The sequence below is a fragment of the Corythoichthys intestinalis genome, chromosome 15 (genome assembly GCF_030265065.1).
Source record: "Corythoichthys intestinalis isolate RoL2023-P3 chromosome 15, ASM3026506v1, whole genome shotgun sequence".
NCBI classification, from domain to species: Eukaryota; Metazoa; Chordata; class Actinopteri; order Syngnathiformes; family Syngnathidae; genus Corythoichthys; species Corythoichthys intestinalis.
In genome coordinates this window covers 40151802-40169645 of record NC_080409.1, presented here as the reverse complement: position 1 = coordinate 40169645, position 17844 = coordinate 40151802, and the positions used below count along the sequence as shown (strand labels likewise).

Here is a 17844-nt window from a genome sequence, read left to right as displayed (position 1 = left end):
ACCATCATGATGTCAAATCAACACAAGTGAAGGACATAAATGAGGCAATGTTTTTTCTCTCGCTTTGGATGAGTCAACAGACGTAAGCAATTTATCCCAATTCAGCGTGATTGCAAGGTTTTGACTATAAAAGGGACAACAAGAGGGGAGGAATTATTCAAGTCCTTTACTGAGTTCGCTAAAGAAAAAAATCTACCGATGAATAAACTTGTTTCAGTGTGCACTGATGGTGCTCCGTGCATGGTGGGGAAAAACAGGATTCGTGGTGCTTCGTGAACATGAAAAGAGACACATCTTAAGTTTCTCAACGCCTGCATGAAGATTAACCCCCCCCCCCAAATATCAATCAGACTACAAAACCATCAGCAAAACCATGCAGCTCCAGAAGTCGCTTTAATGGGAAGAAATACTCATCATTGATTAGCAACAGCATAACAATGTTATTAAAAAGAATTCAGAGACTAACCCTTGTACTTTAAAAGTTTTGAAATTACATAAAATGGACACATTACTTGTATTTTTAGTTTCAAAAATATTGTATGGCTGTCATGGAATAATTTTTTTTTTTAATGTGCCGTTCGTGGCTCTCTCTCAGCCAAAAAGTTTCCCGACCCCTGGTTTAATTTGTCGGTGGAGTTGATTTCGACAAATTCTGTGTAGTTTGTTAGTTATTTGTAAGGTTCGGGGCTCCGGAGTGGCTAAGCTAGCGCAAGTCAATTGGGCCAACTTAGCATGCCAATAAAAACAACATATGCACACATGAAAATCATCGATGACCCATGCAATCAATAGTGTTGGCTGTGTTTTCAGGATAAAGTTATTAAAATTTACCTTTGCATGACAATAATTGCAGTGTGAACAGCAGCATTTGTAATCCAGAAGCTCTGCAGAGGAGCAGGGCGGAGTGATATCACATTGTTTTTTTTCACCGCTGATTTTTTATGTCGTAGCCAGCTTATATTGTTCCTCGTTCTTCATAGGGAATTTGTGGAAACTTTCCTTTGCCCATTTCTTCTGTCTGTTTCCACAGCCTCTAAATGCACATTTCGCCATGTTGCCGGCCGTCAGTTAACTCAGCTGACTGATGCTGCATTCGAGGAAGGTGGGAAGTCAGAGTTTACAACCTCCGATCTGGAAAAATATCATTGGAACGCCTCCACTATTTGATCGCTCACGAGAAGGCAGGTTTGCTGGAGGTCAAAATGTCTTTTGATGGCCAAAATTTTAAAAAAAAACTTGTCGCAAGCTTAGCTGTTTACATTCACTTGGAATGCTTTGAGGTCGCAACTTGTACCTTCCGAGCGGAATAAGTCAGACTTCCCGCCTACCTCGAATGCAGCTTGAGCACGAGTAGCCGAAGCACTCCTCACCACTGTGGCCGTGTTACGCATCTAAAAACATAGTCCTGCAAAATGAAATGAATTACGGCAGTTTTTTGCGACATTGTTTTGGCCGCATGGGTATTTTAGAACAATGATCTGTGTTTTGAATTTATTGACTATGTTGGATCTGTTCGTGGATCTCTATCGTTTTTTTTTTGGCATGCTAAATTGGCCGCATTGACTCGCACTAGCTTAGCCACTCCGGAGCCCTGAAACTAACACATAACTTACAAACGTCACGGAGTTTGTTGAAATCAACTCCACCAACTAATTTAACCCTGGTAATTCAAAGATGAAGCCTAATGTCAAAAAATCTTAACTTCGAATTTAAGATATGCTTGACTAACTTCATCTTACGGATATCTTTCATCTTAAAAATGCAGGTGAATTTCTGCCAACATATGTCAAAGGTAAGACATCCTCATCTTACGATATCTCATGCATGCACAAAATATTTGTACTTGTTCAATATGATTTTGTATACATATATATATATATATACAGTGATACAGTAAATAAGTACATACAGTAAATACGTATTTAGTCATCCACCAATTGTGCAGGTTTTCCTACTTGAAAAGATTAGCGAGGCCTGTAATTGTCAACATGGGTACACCTCAACCATGAGAGACAGAATGTGGGGGAAAAAACAGAAAATCACATTGTTTGATTTTTAAAGAATTTATTTCCAAATCATGGTGGAAAATAAGTATTTGGTCACCTACAAACAAGCAAGATTTCTGGCTGTCAAAGAGGTCTAACTTCTTCTAACGAGGTCTAACGAAGCTCCACTCATTACCTGTGTTAATGGCACCTGTTTTAACTCATTATCGGTATAAAAGACACCTGTACACAACCTCAGTCAGTCACACTCCACACTCCACTATGGCCAAGACCAAAGAGCTGTCGAAGGACACCAAAAACAAAATTGTAGACCTGCACCAGGCTGGGAAGACTGAATCTGCAATAGGTAAAACGATTGTTGTAAAGAAATCACCTGTGGGAGCAATTATTAGAAAATGGAAGACATACAAGACCACTGATGATCTCCCTCGATCTGGGGCTCCATGCAAGATCTCCCCCCGTGGCGTCAAAATGATAACAATGGTGAGCAAAAATCCCAGAACCACACGTGGGGACCTAGTGAATGACCTACAGAGATCTGGGACCACAGTAACAAAGTAACACAATGCGCCGCCAGGGACTCAAATCCTGCACTGCCAGACGTGCCCCCCAGTGCACTTCCAGGCCCATCTGCGGTTCGCTAGAGAGCATTTGGATGATCCAGAAGAGGACTGGGAGAATGTGTTATGGTCAGATGAAACCAAAATAGAACTTTTTGGTAGAAACATAGGCTCTCATGTTTGGAGGAGAAATAATACTGAATTGCATCCAAAGAACACCATAACCACTGTGAAGCATGGGGGTGGAAACATCGTGCTTTGGGGATGTTTTTCTGCAAAGGGACCAGGACAACTGATCTGTGTAAAGGAAAGAATGAATGGGGCCATCTATCGAGATATTTTGAGTGAAAATCTCCTTCCATCAGCAAGGGCATTGAAGATGAGACGTGGCTGAGTCTTTTAGCATGACAATGATCCCAAACACACAGCCAGGGCAACAAACGAGTGGCTTCCTAAGAAGCATTTCAAGGTCCTGGAGTGTCCTAGCCAGTCTCCGGATATCAATCCCATAGAAAATCTGTGGCGGGAGTTGAAAGTCCGTGTTGCCCAACGACAGCCCCAAAAAATCACTGCTCTAGAAAACGTTTGGCCTCCGTTATTGCCAACACAGGGTACATAACAAAGTATTGAGATGAACTTTTGGTATTGACCAAATACTTATTTTCCACCATGATTTTCTAATAAATTCTTTAAAAATCAAACAATGTCATTTTCTGGGCTTTTATCCCACATTCTGTCTCTCATGGTTAAGGTTTACCCATGTTGACAATTACAGGCCTATCTAATATTTTCAAGTGGGAGAACTTGCACAATTAGTGGTTGACTAAATACTTATTTGCCCCACTGTATATACTAATATAAATAAGGCACCTTGGTATGTGCATTGATGTTTTGTGTTCACCAAACCTAACATTTGGAAGGGGTCAATGATGTTTTGAGGTTGGGAACTAGTTTGCTCTGAAGCGTAAGAATACGTCTGGTGAGGCTTACTCATTTAACACTTGTTTTGTTTACTCCAATTATGACTCTACAACTGCGCAAAAATAAAATTTACTGATAAATTGAGCTTTTCGTTCCAACAAAACCAGTTGACATAAAAAGGAGTTATGATACCCTCTGGAGGCAAAGAGTGTATCGTAATAAACTGTTTAAAAATGTTTTATAAATGATTTATAAATAAACTCTCACTCAAGAAACTTTTACTTGAAGGTTTGCATCCTAATCTTTTTCAGCGTGCTTTTGTAAGCAGATACATTGAGGAGCAGAAGTATTTGCACCCCTTGTGAATTTGCAAATTCACCCACTTAGAAAATAGGTAGACGTCTGAAATTTCAATCATAGACGCATTTGCACTTATAGAGACATAATCTAAATTGTTTTCAAATTTGTCAATACTTTATTTGTAATTTACTGGGGTTCATAAATATTTGTACCCCTGAGAAAATCAGTGCTAATATTTAGTGTTGAAGCCTTTGTTTGCTGACGCTTTCTGTAGTTCTTCACCAGGTTTTCACATATGGAAACAGGGATTTTGGCCCATTCTTCCACACAAATCTTCTGTAGATCTGTCAGGTTTCGGGGCTGTCGTTGAAAAACATGAAGTTTCAGCTCCATCCAAAGATTTTCTATTGGATTGATGTCTGGAAATTGGCCACTCCTGAACCTTGATATGCTTGTTACGCAGCCATTCCTTTGTCAACTTGGCTGTGTGCTTCGGATCCTTGTCATGCTGGAAGATCCAACCACGACCCATCTTCAAGTCTCTTACTGAGGGAAGGAGGTTGTGGCTCAAAATCTGACGATACATTTCACCATTCATCCTCTGCTTAAAGGCCGAGTTATACTTCCGCGTCAGACCTGCGCGGTCAAGGAAGACCCGAGTTACGACCCGCCCTAGCCTGACGCGCTCCACTCGAATTTTCTAACCTTCGCGTCGCGCAGACGCGTATGACGTGATGGAAACGGACTATGATTGGTCCGCTCAGACTGTTGTTTCCGGTTCAGCGCGAAATCCCCGTCATTCTCAAACATTAATTTTCTACACGCAAAAATGGACCAAGCCGACGAGAGTATCAACGAAGAGCAAGAACGACAACTTCTACAATGTCTCATCAAGACATTATGAAGCTTGTCAAATGGCAAGCAATTCCTGGCAGGAGATTGCTGTAAAGACGGGGCTGGAGGTCAGCCAGCGATTGAATTAAAAAAAAAAAAAAAAAAAAAAAAAAAAAACATTTTAAAAAGGAAGAACCACCGAGACATATACAGAATGTGTGTGTTCGGAATCGAATGGCCACACGAAGCGGTGACCCAGTCGGCCAAAAACTGCCAGCTTTTTATCACTTAATGTCGTATTTTTGGTTGGTGCACTTCATCATTTATTGTGTACATATGTTTGCTGTGAGTCTGACTTATTTACATGTCACACTTCAAGCATATGAAGAATAAAGCACTGGTTTGGTGTCAAAAGAGTTGTTTTGATGTTTAATTTTCAACAACAGACAGTTCACACACGATACATCATCACCGATTTAGAGTGCCTCGGTGCTTTTATGATAACGTTAACATCAAGGCTTCCAATGCAGTTTGGGAAGTTCAATAGACGCCAGAAATCTGCTATGGCTTCCCACTGGCTGGTTGTAGGACACGGCAAACAAATCGGGCTGGAGGGCTTTGCAGACCTCGGACAAAACGCTGGACGCAGTGCTCGAGGCCAGTTTGAAGCTAGCCGCTACAGCTAGCTGGTTTGCACCCGAGGCTAGAACTCTCTATGCGGCATCAAAAGTTGGATAGACCGCCTCAAAACCGTCTTCTGCATCGCCTGCGCATCAACATTTGTATGATCAACATTTATTCAATGTTGATGAGCAGAAGATCCACATTCAAGCGTTCCATCTTGCATTGTTTATTTTTTTCTCCATTAAACTAGACAAGAGGAAGTCAACAAGCATGTCCCAAAACTGTACAAACATAACGCCACACCCCTCTAGTGGCTTGGCGGTGAATTACAGAGCAACGCGTCACCTGGCCGGAGAACTATCACATGTCGAATGACAACGTAGTCGCTGCGCCGTCAACGCAACGCGGGAGTATAACTCAGGCTTTATACAGTACAGTCGTCCTGTCCCCTTTGCTGAAAAGCAGCCCCAAAGCATGAGGTTTCCACCCCCATACTTCACAGTGGGGATGGTGTTCTTGGCACTGTACTCATCCTTCTTTTTCCTCCACACACAATGAGTAAAGTTTGCGCGAAAAAGTTGTACTTTGGTCTCATCTGACCACATGACTTTCTCCCATGACCCGTCTGCATCATTCAGATGGTCCCTGGCAAACTTCACATGTACTGGCTTCAACAGAAGAACCTCCTAAGCAATGCATGATTTTAAACCATGGCACCGTAGTGTTCTACTGACAGTAGCCTTTGAAACTGTGCATTCAGCTCTCTTCTGGTCAGGGGCGGACCTGGACTAAAAAGCAGCCTTGGACTTTGACTCAGCCCAGCCCACAAGAATCGCTGTACGAAGGGAAACACAGACCCTCTAGGGGGGTCCGGGTGCATGCCCCCTCGGGACAATGTTTTTTTTTTTTACATTTTATAGTAAAATGCATCAATTTCGTGCACTTTGAGAGAAAAATGAAGCGGCTATGAAGAACTACACATTGCATTATTATGCTTTTTAACTTGAATTCTCACTGATTTATTAACAGCACAGTCCAGGTCTTAATGTAGAACCAGAAAAGGCAGGAGACTGCCTGAAGCACAAAGAAAACATGGTATGCTTTATGATAATACATTTTAACTTGAATACTCACTGAGAAATGAACACAACACTCTCAGGATCTCTATGTAGAACCAGAAAAAGGCAGGAGACTATATTTCTTCTGAATTAATATTGCTGCTGCGTGTGCATACGTTGTTTTACAGCTAAAATATTTTTTCTCAGGAGAGGGATAGTAAGACTAGCATACTGTAACTTGACACGATTGCAAACGGGGACATGGACTAGCTAGCACTAACCCTTTAATTGCCATTTATTTCATTTAAAATGTAGGATAACAATTGCCAATATACCTAGAAAGTATCTCTGCCTCTTCATCCCTACTTACTTGCCCTGCGCTTGTCTGGGGAACTTCCAGTTAACAGCCAGGCGCATTGCTGCCACCTGTCGGATTGGATGCGAACTCTAGATAATCATAGAGGATAGGGGGGATAAAAACAGCCATGTATGTATGGCGGCCGCCGGCCGTTCAGAGCACCGGCCGTTCGGTGATCCTCCAGAAGCTACAGATTACCAGTCCCTGCTTCTGGTCATTGACCAGCTCCTGCCATGTAGTTCTAGGCTGAGCCCTCACGTTTCTCATCATGAGTGATGCTCCAGGAAGAGAGATTTTACATGGAACCCCAGTCCGAGGTAGACTCTTAGTCATGTTTAGCCTTTTCCATTTTCTAACAATTGCTGAAACTGTTGATCTATTCTCACCTGCTGCTTTCCTATTGTCCCAGCTTTGTGGAGCCCAACATTCTTGTCTCTGGTGTCTTTCGAAAGGTCTCTGGTCTTACCAGTGCTTAATTTGTAAATCATAAGGTGCTGGAACGCAAACTACATATGACAGCGCAGGGATGAGGAGACGGGCACAGGTCCCGGAACATACGTAGAAAATGGTGCTGAAAACAACACGCAAATGCCCACTTGCCATGCTGTGGGACTTATAAGCCTGAATTTCAGATAATATCCATGGTATAAATGTTATGACAACCAATTTACAATTATTTAGGCTAAACTCTGCACAGCAAGGGCAATTGCTCACATAACCACAGGTGGGACTTACAACACAGTCAGCAATTAGTTTCGCAACAGTTCTAACTTGTAAAACATTTTTAAAAATCAGAGATTACTATAAATGACACAAACTTGCAAAATCACAAAGGGTGAAAATACTTCTGCTCGTCACTTTATATCTGAAAGCTTTAAGAAACCAGATCGGAATTTTTTAAAGAGCGAAAAGTTTTGAGAAGATTGCTGTAGCTTCTGTACTTGTATACTGTATTAGAGAGAACCAAGGAAGTGCAATACCACGGAAAGCAGGATGGTGGCATTAATTTCCCATAAATGTTTGAAAATATAGCCAGAAGACGGTTCATTTGAATAAAGCATGATTACTAAGGACTTTTGAAGGGCAAACATTCCTCCAAGGTTTTTTTTTTTCTTAATCATTTTCTAATATTTTATGTTCTTACATTTCCTCAAATATGAAAGAAAATATTCCTTGACCAATTCGAATTGGATTTCAAATATCTTTGCAATTTTGAAAAAATTACGGTTGTTTAAGCAATGTACTGTTTTCACATGTATTTCAGGGTTTTCCTGATTTTTTTTTTTTTTTTACAGTCATAGTCTGTTTCCGCATTAGAAGGGTAACCAAAGACCCATTGAAAATAGTACCCCAAAAAATGCATGTTGCCTTTTGGTTAAGGGACAAAATATGCACTCGAATTGAATAATGAGTACAGCCTTCACTTTTTCAATTTGTCAATATTTTCCTGTCTGAATAAACAGCATCTTGGAACAATGTTAAGTCTAGTCAAAATAACTCAACCCAGACACTAATATTTAACCACTAGTAAAATAAAAAAGTGAATATACTTTCCTTGAGTAAAAATGTCCCACCCTGGTGTGAATCATTGTTGTTACAAAGTCTCAAGCGTGAACGGGGGAACTGATGTGTTTAATTTTTTCTCACTGTGTGACATTTTTCACAAAAAAATTGTGTATATTAAAAATGATGGATTGCGTTGTCCAAGCATCTTTTGTACAACAGCTTGCTTCAGTCGCACTGAGTGTTTTTTACCTAGCATGTCCATGTGTGTAATAAAAACAGTCGCGTGTCTCATTCCACCTCATCTTGCCTTTATACGTGTGTGATAACCTGTGACGTTACAAGCTGGTGATTCAGTTCCGGAGGTGATGATGATGATGATGATGCACGCTGCCGCCAAAGATCGCCATGAAGACGAAAAAGCGTCAGAAGCAGACCAGGGTATTTCTTGTTTTCATCACATTTACAGTGCATCTGGGAGTAGTCACAGATGCGTCACTTTTCAACGCGTTTTGTTGTCACAGCCCATTTTCAGAATTGGATAAATTCTTCTCTGAAAACTAAAAAACGAACAGATAATTCTCATAATTGGAGCATAGATGGTCAGTTTTGGATCCCTGTTGAGTGTAGTATCTTTAGCTTTACTCTAGAGTTGTCCGGTAATGACTTTTTACCTATAACCGATATCCCGATATTGTCCAACTCCCAAAAATCCGATAACGATATCAAACCAATACCGATATCTCATTCACTCCCAGCCATTTTCACCAGAGCAAGGCTCTTCACTCCCGGCCGTTTTACTGGATTTTGACTGATTTTGCAAGGCCCACAGAAAATTCTGTTCTATTGCTATATAAACATGGAACCAACCAAAAGATAGATTAGACCCTCTTCTTTCAGCAGAAAAAAGTTAGTTCATATCTTTTTCCATTCTTTGGAAATCAGCATAGCAAAGCAAAGTAGCAATTTATTTACACATAACTAACTGAAAGATGACGCTGTTCTGGCCGCGACAGCCGGTTAAACTTTTCCCTCATCGCTGTCTCATAAAGATGAATTTTTTTGAGTCCCTGCGGGCTCTGTTCGCGAGCAGCACAGACTCAAAGGCATTGTCCGCTGCAGTAGTGTTCCCGGTCGTTCTGCTCGGTCGTCCAACGCCTGGCAACCCGGGCGTCCTACTGGTTGTTCTGCTCGATCGTCCGCCACCTGGCATCCATTCGGTCGTCTTCTGCCGGCGCCCGGCCATGCGGCTTGGCCGTTCGTTGCCGTTGAATCAGGTTCCGGGTCTTACCAAATGCGCTACTGCCCTCCAGTGGCCAGTTTGATTGCTTTAAAATGGATTTTCAGCTTTGTGCTTTGGAGCATAATTGAATCACGACCCAAAGATGTCTTTTTTTAAAAACATTTTAAAAAGTAAAAGACGTATGCATACAGTGGGGTAAATAAGTATTTAGTCAAACACTAATTGTGCAAGTTCTCCCACTTGAAAATATTAGAGAGGCCTTTAATTGTCAACAAGGATAAACCTCAACCACGAGAGACAGAATGTGGAAAACAGAAAATCCCATTATTTGATTTTTAAAGAATTTATTTCCAAATCATGGTGGAAAATAAGTATTTGGTCTATACCAAAAGTTCATCTCAATACTTTTTTTATGTAGCCTTTGTTGGCAATAATGGGGGCAAAACGTTTTCTGTAACTCTTCACAAGCTTTTCACACACTGTTGCTGGTATTTTGGCCCATTCCTTCATGCAGATCTCCTCTAGAGCAGTGACGTTTTGGGGCTGTCGTTGGGCAACACGGACTTTCAACTCCCTCCACAGATTTTCTATGGGGTTGAGATCTGGAGACTGGCTAGGCCACTCCAGGACCTTGAAATGCTTCTTACGAAGCCACTCCTTTGTTGCCCTGGCTACTTGTTTGGGATCATTTTCATGCTGACAGACCCAGCCACGTCTCATCTTCAATGCCTTTGCTGATGGTAGGAGATTTTCACTCAAAATCTCTCGATACATGGCCCCATTCATTCTTTCCTTTACACAGATCAGTTGTCCTGGTCTCTTTGCAGAAAAACAACCCCAAAGCATGATGTTTCCACCCCCATGCTTCATAGTGGGTATGGTGTTCTTCGGATGCAATTCAGTATTCTTTCTCCTCCAAACACGAGAACCTGTGTTTCTACCAAAAAGCTCTATTTTGGTTTCATCTGACCATAACACATTCTCCCAGTCCTCTTCTGGATCATCCAAATGCTCTCTAACGAACCACAGACGGGCCTGGATGTGTACTTTCTTCAGCAGGGGGACACATCTGGCAGTGCAGGATTTGAGTCCCTGGCGCCGCATTGTGTTACTGATAGTAGCCTTTGTTACTGTGGTCCCAGCTCTCTGTAGGTCATTCACTAGGTCCCCCAGTGTGGTTCTGGGATTTTTGCTCACCGTTCTTGTTATCATTTTGATGCCACGGGGTGAGATCTTGCATGGAGCCCCAGATCGAGGGAGATTATCAGTGGTCTTGTATGTCTTCCATTTTCTAATAATTACTCCCACACTTGATTTCTTTACACCAAGCGTTTTTACCTATTGCAGATTCAGTCTTCCCAGCCTGGTGCAGGTCTACAATTTTGTGTCTGGTGTCCTTCGACAGCTTGGCCATAGTGGAGTTTGGAGTGTGACTGACTGAGGTTGTGGACAGATGTCTTTTATACCAATAATGAGTTAAAACAGGTGCCAATAATACAGGTAACGAGTGGAGCCTCGTTAGACCTCGTTAGAAGAAGTTAGACCTCTTTGACAGCCAGAAATCTTGGTTATTTGTAGGAGACCAAATACTCATTTTCCACTCTAATTTGGAAATAAATTCTTTAAAAATCAAACAATGTGTGGGTTTTTTTCCACATTTTGTCTCTAATGGTTGAGGTTTACCCATGTTGACAATTACAGGCCTCTCGAATCTTTTCAAGTAGGAGAGCTTGCACAATTGGTGGTTGACTAAATACTTATTTGCCCCACTGTACGTCTTTGGGACACTAAAACAATCAAAAAATATAACGTATTTATACGTTTTTGGGAGCAAATGAGTTAAATGCGGTTCTGAACATATTATGGCTAATTGTACTATGATGCTACACTGCATGCAGCATTAATGAGCCGTTGTGCGAAGGCAGAGGCTTCTACATTCACTTTGAAGGCAACATGCATATTGGCCTAAAACCGATCATGAAAAATCAATGTCAATATTATCCGATATCCGTACGGGTGCACACATAGATGCCAAGTGGTGCTCAGGCACTGGCCCTTGCCCTCTTAACCGAGCAAGTACCCTTATTAAGGTTGTTAGGTCATGATCAATACTATTAGTAATGCATGTGCCTTCCCAAGCGCAGCAGCCAGAATCACTGTGAGAGCACCCTCTATCCTCCAAACACGACCTCCTGTGAACGTGCAGCGCTGACAAGAAGGCGGCACATTAATTGAAGCAGAAGCAAAACAAACAATTAATTGCTGCCATTCACCCCCTGTCCTCGCCCCTGCCTGCAACCCCTACACAGAGGTAACACATAATGAGTCGGATCTCGAGTGCATGTGTGTGCCCCCCTAAATCTGAAGTAGACTTTGTTCTGTGGAGTTCTCTAAATTAACCTGCTGTCCAGTCCCAACTTTTAAACAGGTTAGGCTAGCCGCGCGATATTATTCAATTAATAGATCTAACGTGGCAACCAGCACACAACAAGTGTCGGTAGGAAAAATAAATAAAAATGACATATTACAGCTCAATATTTACAGTGGTATGAAAAAGTATCCGAACCGTTTGCAATTTCTCACATTTCTGCATAAAATCACCATCAAATGTGATCTGATCTTTGTCAAAATCACACAAATGAAAAAACAGTGTCCGCTTTAACTAACAAAAAAAAAGAAAAAAAAAACATTTATAGGATTTCATAATTTAATGAGGATAGTATGCAAACAATGACAGAAAGGGAAAAATAAGTAAGTGAGCCATCACATTTTATATTTTGTGCCCCCCTTTGGAAGCAATAACTTCAACCAGACGCTTCCTGTAGCTGCAGATCAGTCTGGCATATCAATCAGGACTAATCTTGGCCCATCTTCTCAAAAAAAACTGCTGTAGTTCAGTCAGATTCCTGTGATGTCTGCCATTATTTGCTGTCTTTAGGTCATGCCACAGCATCTCAATGGGGTTCGAGTCTGGACTTTGACTTGGTCACTCCAGAATGCGTATTTTATTCTTTTGAAACAATTTTGTAGTTGATATACTTCTGTGTTTTGGATCATTGTCTTGTTGCAGCATCCATTCTCTTTTTAGTTTTCAACTGTCTGACAGAGAGACTCACGTTTTCCTGCAAAACCTTTGAATTCATTCTTCCATTATTGATTACAAGTTGTCTGGGCCCTGAAGCAGCAAAACAACCACAAATCATGATGGTCCCTCCACCATGCTTCACAGTGGGGATGAGTCCTCCCATGAACACCATTCTTGGCCATAGTTTCACATATAGTTGATGTGTGCACAGAGATATTGGACTGTGCCAGTGATTTCTGTAAGTCTTTAGCAGACACTCTAGGGTTCTTTTTTACCTCTCTGAGTATTTTGCGCTGAACTCTTAGCATCATCTTTGGTGGACGGCCACTACTTGGGAGAGAAGCAACAGTGCCAAACTCTCTCCATTTGTGACAACTCCCACTGTCGATTGATGAACATCCAGACTTTTAGAGATGGGTTTGTTTAATTAATAAATCAGCTTGGGACTTTTTCATGTTTATTTAGAATTATGAAATCCCAAATCATAATAGTGATATACGAATGAATACGAGTTATAAAGTCAGTTATTAGAGAAATGATTGCCCCCCAAAAAAAGGAAAAAAACATTTTTTTTTCATAAATCGATATTTTTTTAGGCAAAGTTGAATTTATTCCATTTCGGAATACAGCTGTGATGACAAAATATGGAACTCGTGCAGCCCTGTGAATACTATCTGGATGTACTGTAAAACGTAACAAGTGACGCACAGGAGAGATTTAAATGTGTCGCTATCACATCAATAGTGGAAGGCGTTGGCTTTGGAGCGTCACTGGATATCCAAGAGGAGGAGAAGGAGGAGACTGAAAGAACAGAAGACCTGTCAGTTGGGCAGAAGTTAGAGGAGGAGATCAAATTTTATGACATAGATCAGGAGAAAAGTTACGATGATGTAGAGACTGACACTACAACAGTTGTTGAAACACAAATTGTAAATGGCGAGGAGGAGGACTCAATATACAAGGAGTTGAACGCTGTTGTTGAAGATTATGATGGAGGAGGGGTGGAAAAGCACAGCAAGATGCCAATAGATGAGGTGGAAAAGGAGGAACTAACTTTAGCTGATGATGATGATGAAAACGAGGAATCCTCAACCATAGATGATCACAAGGAAGAGGACCAGATAGCAACAGTAGATGATAATGATGAAGAGGAGGAAACAACTGATGAGGGAGATGAGAAAATATCTGACAAAGACGAGGAGACCTTGACTATGACTGATCATGACGAGGATGAGGAACGGGCTACAATGTTAGATGAGACAATAATAAATGATGATAATAATGTAGAGGAGACCAAAACAGAAGGTGATGAACAAGACAAGGATACAAAAATGGTGGACATTCCTGACATGGAAGAAGAGAAGACCCACTTAGATGAGGAGGAGGAGGAAGACACTGAAAACAACTCCTTACACGATAAAGAGGAGGAAATACCAATAGTAGATGATCATGATGAAGAAGAGGAGACTGCAAATGAAGAGGAAGATGAGGAGATAACAACTGTAAATGAAGACGAGGACGAAGAGGAGACCAAAGAAAAAATAAAAATAGATAAAGATGGGGAGAAATTATTACTAGATGTGGGGGTAACAACTACTGATGAGGAGGCGGAGGAGGGAAAAATTAGATTAGGTGATAATGAGGAGTATGATAAGAAGACAACTCTAGATGTGGAGGAAGAAGAAAAGGAGACAATTGTAGTTGATAAAAAGGAGGCAAAGGATGAAGATGACGAGAAATCATCCTCACCTGATGAAGAGGAGGGGGCAACAACAGTATATGATCATGATGAGGAAGAGGAGAGGACTTCAGACGATGAGGAAATAACCTCTGTACATGATGAAGAGGAGGCAGAGGATGAAGATCATGAGAAAACATCCTTACATGATGAAGAGGTGGAGACAGTAACAGAATATGATCATGATGAGGATGAGGAGAAGACTTTAGATGAGGAGGAGGACAATGAGATAACAACTGTACACGATGATGAGGACAAGGCCAAAAGAAAGACAATAACAGGAATTGAAAATGAGGAAAAATTGAGATTTAATAATGAGGCGGAAGTCAATGAGAAGACAACAACTGTCGATGAGGAGGATGAGGAGGAAGGCACTGACATGCTGGAGGAAAAAACAGTTGTTGAAGAAGAGGAGAAAACAACATCAGATGACAAAGACGATACAACAACACTAGATGACAATGAGGAAAAAATGATATTTGCTGATGATGGAGAGAAGAAAACAACATTAGATGACAAAGAGGAAACAATAACACTAGATGAAGATGATAATGAAGATGAGACAACAATTGCTGATGAAGAAGAGGCAACTACAGCGGTGGTTGTCGATGATGATAAGGAGCAGGAGGGCCATCATCCTGACGAGGCAGATGATATGGGAGAAGACCGAACGAATGTTCCTGCTCCCACGCAGCTCCACGCAGGTACAAAAAAAAAGTCATTTTTCATTCCATCTTTCCACATTTTTTTCATGACTAATCATGAAAAAGCTTCTGTGTGCTCCATGTGATGATTGTCAAATAATGTGATAATTGACAGTCAATGTGCTGGCTGTTAATTAGTTATGGTTTTGCTGTTGTGATTTTTGGCTTGTTCCGTTGGGGGTCACCATGGTAAGTCCCTGACCTTTACAAATCTCCATTTGTTGCAGTTTTACGACAAAGAAAATATTTAAGTTTTTTGCATTTGAACAAAAAACTAAGGTAAGTATGGAAAGGTGACTTTTTTCGGTGGGTTGCAGAGACAAGTGGTTATACACTCAGTATAGAAGATAGACAAACAAGAAAAGCAAGATAAGCATAACAGCAATGATATCTCAAAATACGAGTGAATGTCATTCAACTATGTACTGTAAATTACTGTATCCACTGTAAACGTTCGCATATTTTTATGAACTCATTGGCTGCCACTGACAGCGATAGACATCCAATTCAAATGAACTGGGAGCGCTGGCAGCAAATGAATGTTCAATCGCTGCCAGCCCAATGGAATGGATGTGTTGGAGGCAGTCATTCGTTTTCAATTCAGGTGAGACGGCTAGAATAAATACAGTGGGGCAAATAAGTATTTAGTCAACCACTAATTGTGCAAGTTCTCCCACTTGAAAATATTCGAGAGGCCTGTAATTGTCAACATGGGTAAATCCCAACCATGAGAGACAGAATGTGGGGAAAAAAAACTGAAAATCACATTGTTTGATTTTTAATTTATTTGCAAATCATGGTGGAAAATAAGTATTTGGTCGATACCAAAAGTTCATCTCAATACTTTTTTATGTACCCTTTGTTGGCAATAAGGGAGGCCAAACGTTTTCTGTAACTCTTCACATGCTTTTCACACACTGCTGCTGGTATTTTGGCCCATTCCTCCATGCAGATCTCCTCTATAGCGGTGATGTTTTGGGGCTGTCGTTGGCCAACACGGACTTTCAACTCTCTCCTCACCCCGTGGTGTCAAAATGATAACAAGAACGGGGAGCAAAAATCCCAGAACCACACGGGGGGACCTAGTGAATGACCGACAGAGAGCTGGGACCACAGTAACAAAGGCTACTATCAGTAACACAATGCGCCGCCAGGGACTCAAATCCTGCACTGCCAGACGTGTCCCCCTGCTGAAGAAAGTACACGTCCAGGCCCGTCTGCGGTTCGCTAGAGAGCATTTGGATGATCCAGAAGAGGACTGGGAGAATATGTTATGGTCAGATGAAACCAAAATAGAACTTTTTGGTAGAAACACAGGTTCTCGTGTTTGGAGGAGAAAGAATACTGAATTGCATCCGAAGAACACCATACCCACTGTGAAGCATGGGGATGGAAATATCATGCTTTGGTGCTGTTTTTCTGCAAAGGGACCAGGACAACTGATCTGTGTAAAGGAAAGAATGAATGGGGCCATGTATCGAGAGATTTTGAGTGAAAATCTCCTACCATCAGCAAAGGCATTGAAGATGAGACGTGGCTGGGTCTGTCAGCATGAAAATGATCCCAAACACGTAGCCAGGGCAACAAAGGAGTGGCTTCGTAAGAAGCATTTCAAGGTCCTGGTGTGGCCTAGCCAGTCTCCAGGTCTCAACCCCATAGAAAATCTGCGGAGGGAGTTGAAAGTCCGTGTTGCCCAACGACAGCCCCAAAACATCACTGCTCTAGGGGAGATCTGCATGGAGGAATGGGCCAAAATACCAGCAACAGTGTGTGAAAAGCTTGTGAAGAGTTACAGAAAACGCTTGGCCTCCGTTATTGCCAACAAAGGGTACATAACAAAGTATTGAGATGAACTTTTGGTATTGACCAAATACTTATTTTCCACCATGATTTGCAAATAAATTCTTTAAAAATCTAACAATGTGATTTTCTGGGTTTTTCTTCCACATTATGTCTCTCATGGTTGAGGTTTAACCATGTTGACAATTACAGGCCTCTCTAATATGTTCAAGTGGGAGAACTTGCACAATTAGTGGATGACTAAATACATATTTACCCCACTGTAAATAATGACTGGTGGCAAGAGATCAATACTGCGCAGTTTTAATTTCAGAAATTTCTGGGTTTATTTTGTTACAGAACAATCCGTGTAGATGTAAATGCACACTAGACAGATGGCTCGGCGTTGCTTATATGGTGTAGAGATAAGGAGGTGTATCTGGTCTTGCTGCGTTGGCAGTTAAAAGTCCATGATTATTGTTGGCAGTTAAAAGTCCATGATTATCTGAGGCAAAACGAACTGTCAGCGGTTTTTTGTGAAAAACAACTCAATTTATGGACATGATTTCATTACGCGACATGCACACTGACTTCAGATGTCAACCAGTGGAAAAACTCATTTAAATTCACATCGGAAGAATGAAAAGAACCTCTTGATTGGACCACTTTAATAGCACTGAAAGCATAAATCAAACTTGTTCTTGCTGTCATGTTACCAACGGAAGTGATTGCAAGAAATATGTTTCAATGGTATACTTTTTTCTATATTTTAGTTGTCAAAGAAGCAACGGAAATAGAGCATTCACCTGAAGAGGTTGAAGTTCTACCTAAAGGTAATACTGTAGGTGTAATGATGGGTTCTAAACCAATCAGTGTTTTTAAGTCATACTAATAAAATTTTACGGCTATATGCAGACCTTTTAAAAGAAACAACACATTTAGAGAAAACAGATGTCGAAAGAGAGGACACTCATACAAACAAAACCAGTGAGGAGAAACCAGCAGAGACGCGTAAAGCTATCGCTACACACCTTACAAAAAGGACGAAAAAAGGTAATGACACTTCATCTAAATACCATTTAAAATTAGAACATAATTTCTTTATAATGATTCCTTTTACTGTTGTTTCTG

The 17844-nt window shown here is 41.1% G+C and overlaps 1 protein-coding gene across 6 annotated transcripts in view; it reads left to right on the top strand.

Moving 5' to 3' along the window:
* si:ch211-266g18.10 (titin) overlaps positions 1 to 17844 on the top strand; it is a 66195-nt gene that overhangs the window by 27061 nt on the left and 21290 nt on the right. For 4 of the 6 annotated variants that reach the window (XM_057860032.1, XM_057860034.1, XM_057860030.1 and 1 more), the window contains 5 exons: positions 1766 to 1792; positions 8510 to 8605; positions 13237 to 14934; positions 17487 to 17546; positions 17629 to 17766. In XM_057860032.1, the coding sequence (XP_057716015.1) occupies positions 1766 to 1792; positions 8510 to 8605; positions 13237 to 14934; positions 17487 to 17546; positions 17629 to 17766 (2019 nt within the window). The remainder of the gene's footprint in view (positions 1 to 1765; positions 1793 to 8509; positions 8606 to 13236; positions 14935 to 17486; positions 17547 to 17628; positions 17767 to 17844) is intronic. The other 2 variants (XM_057860031.1, XM_057860035.1) reach the window with 2 other exon arrangements.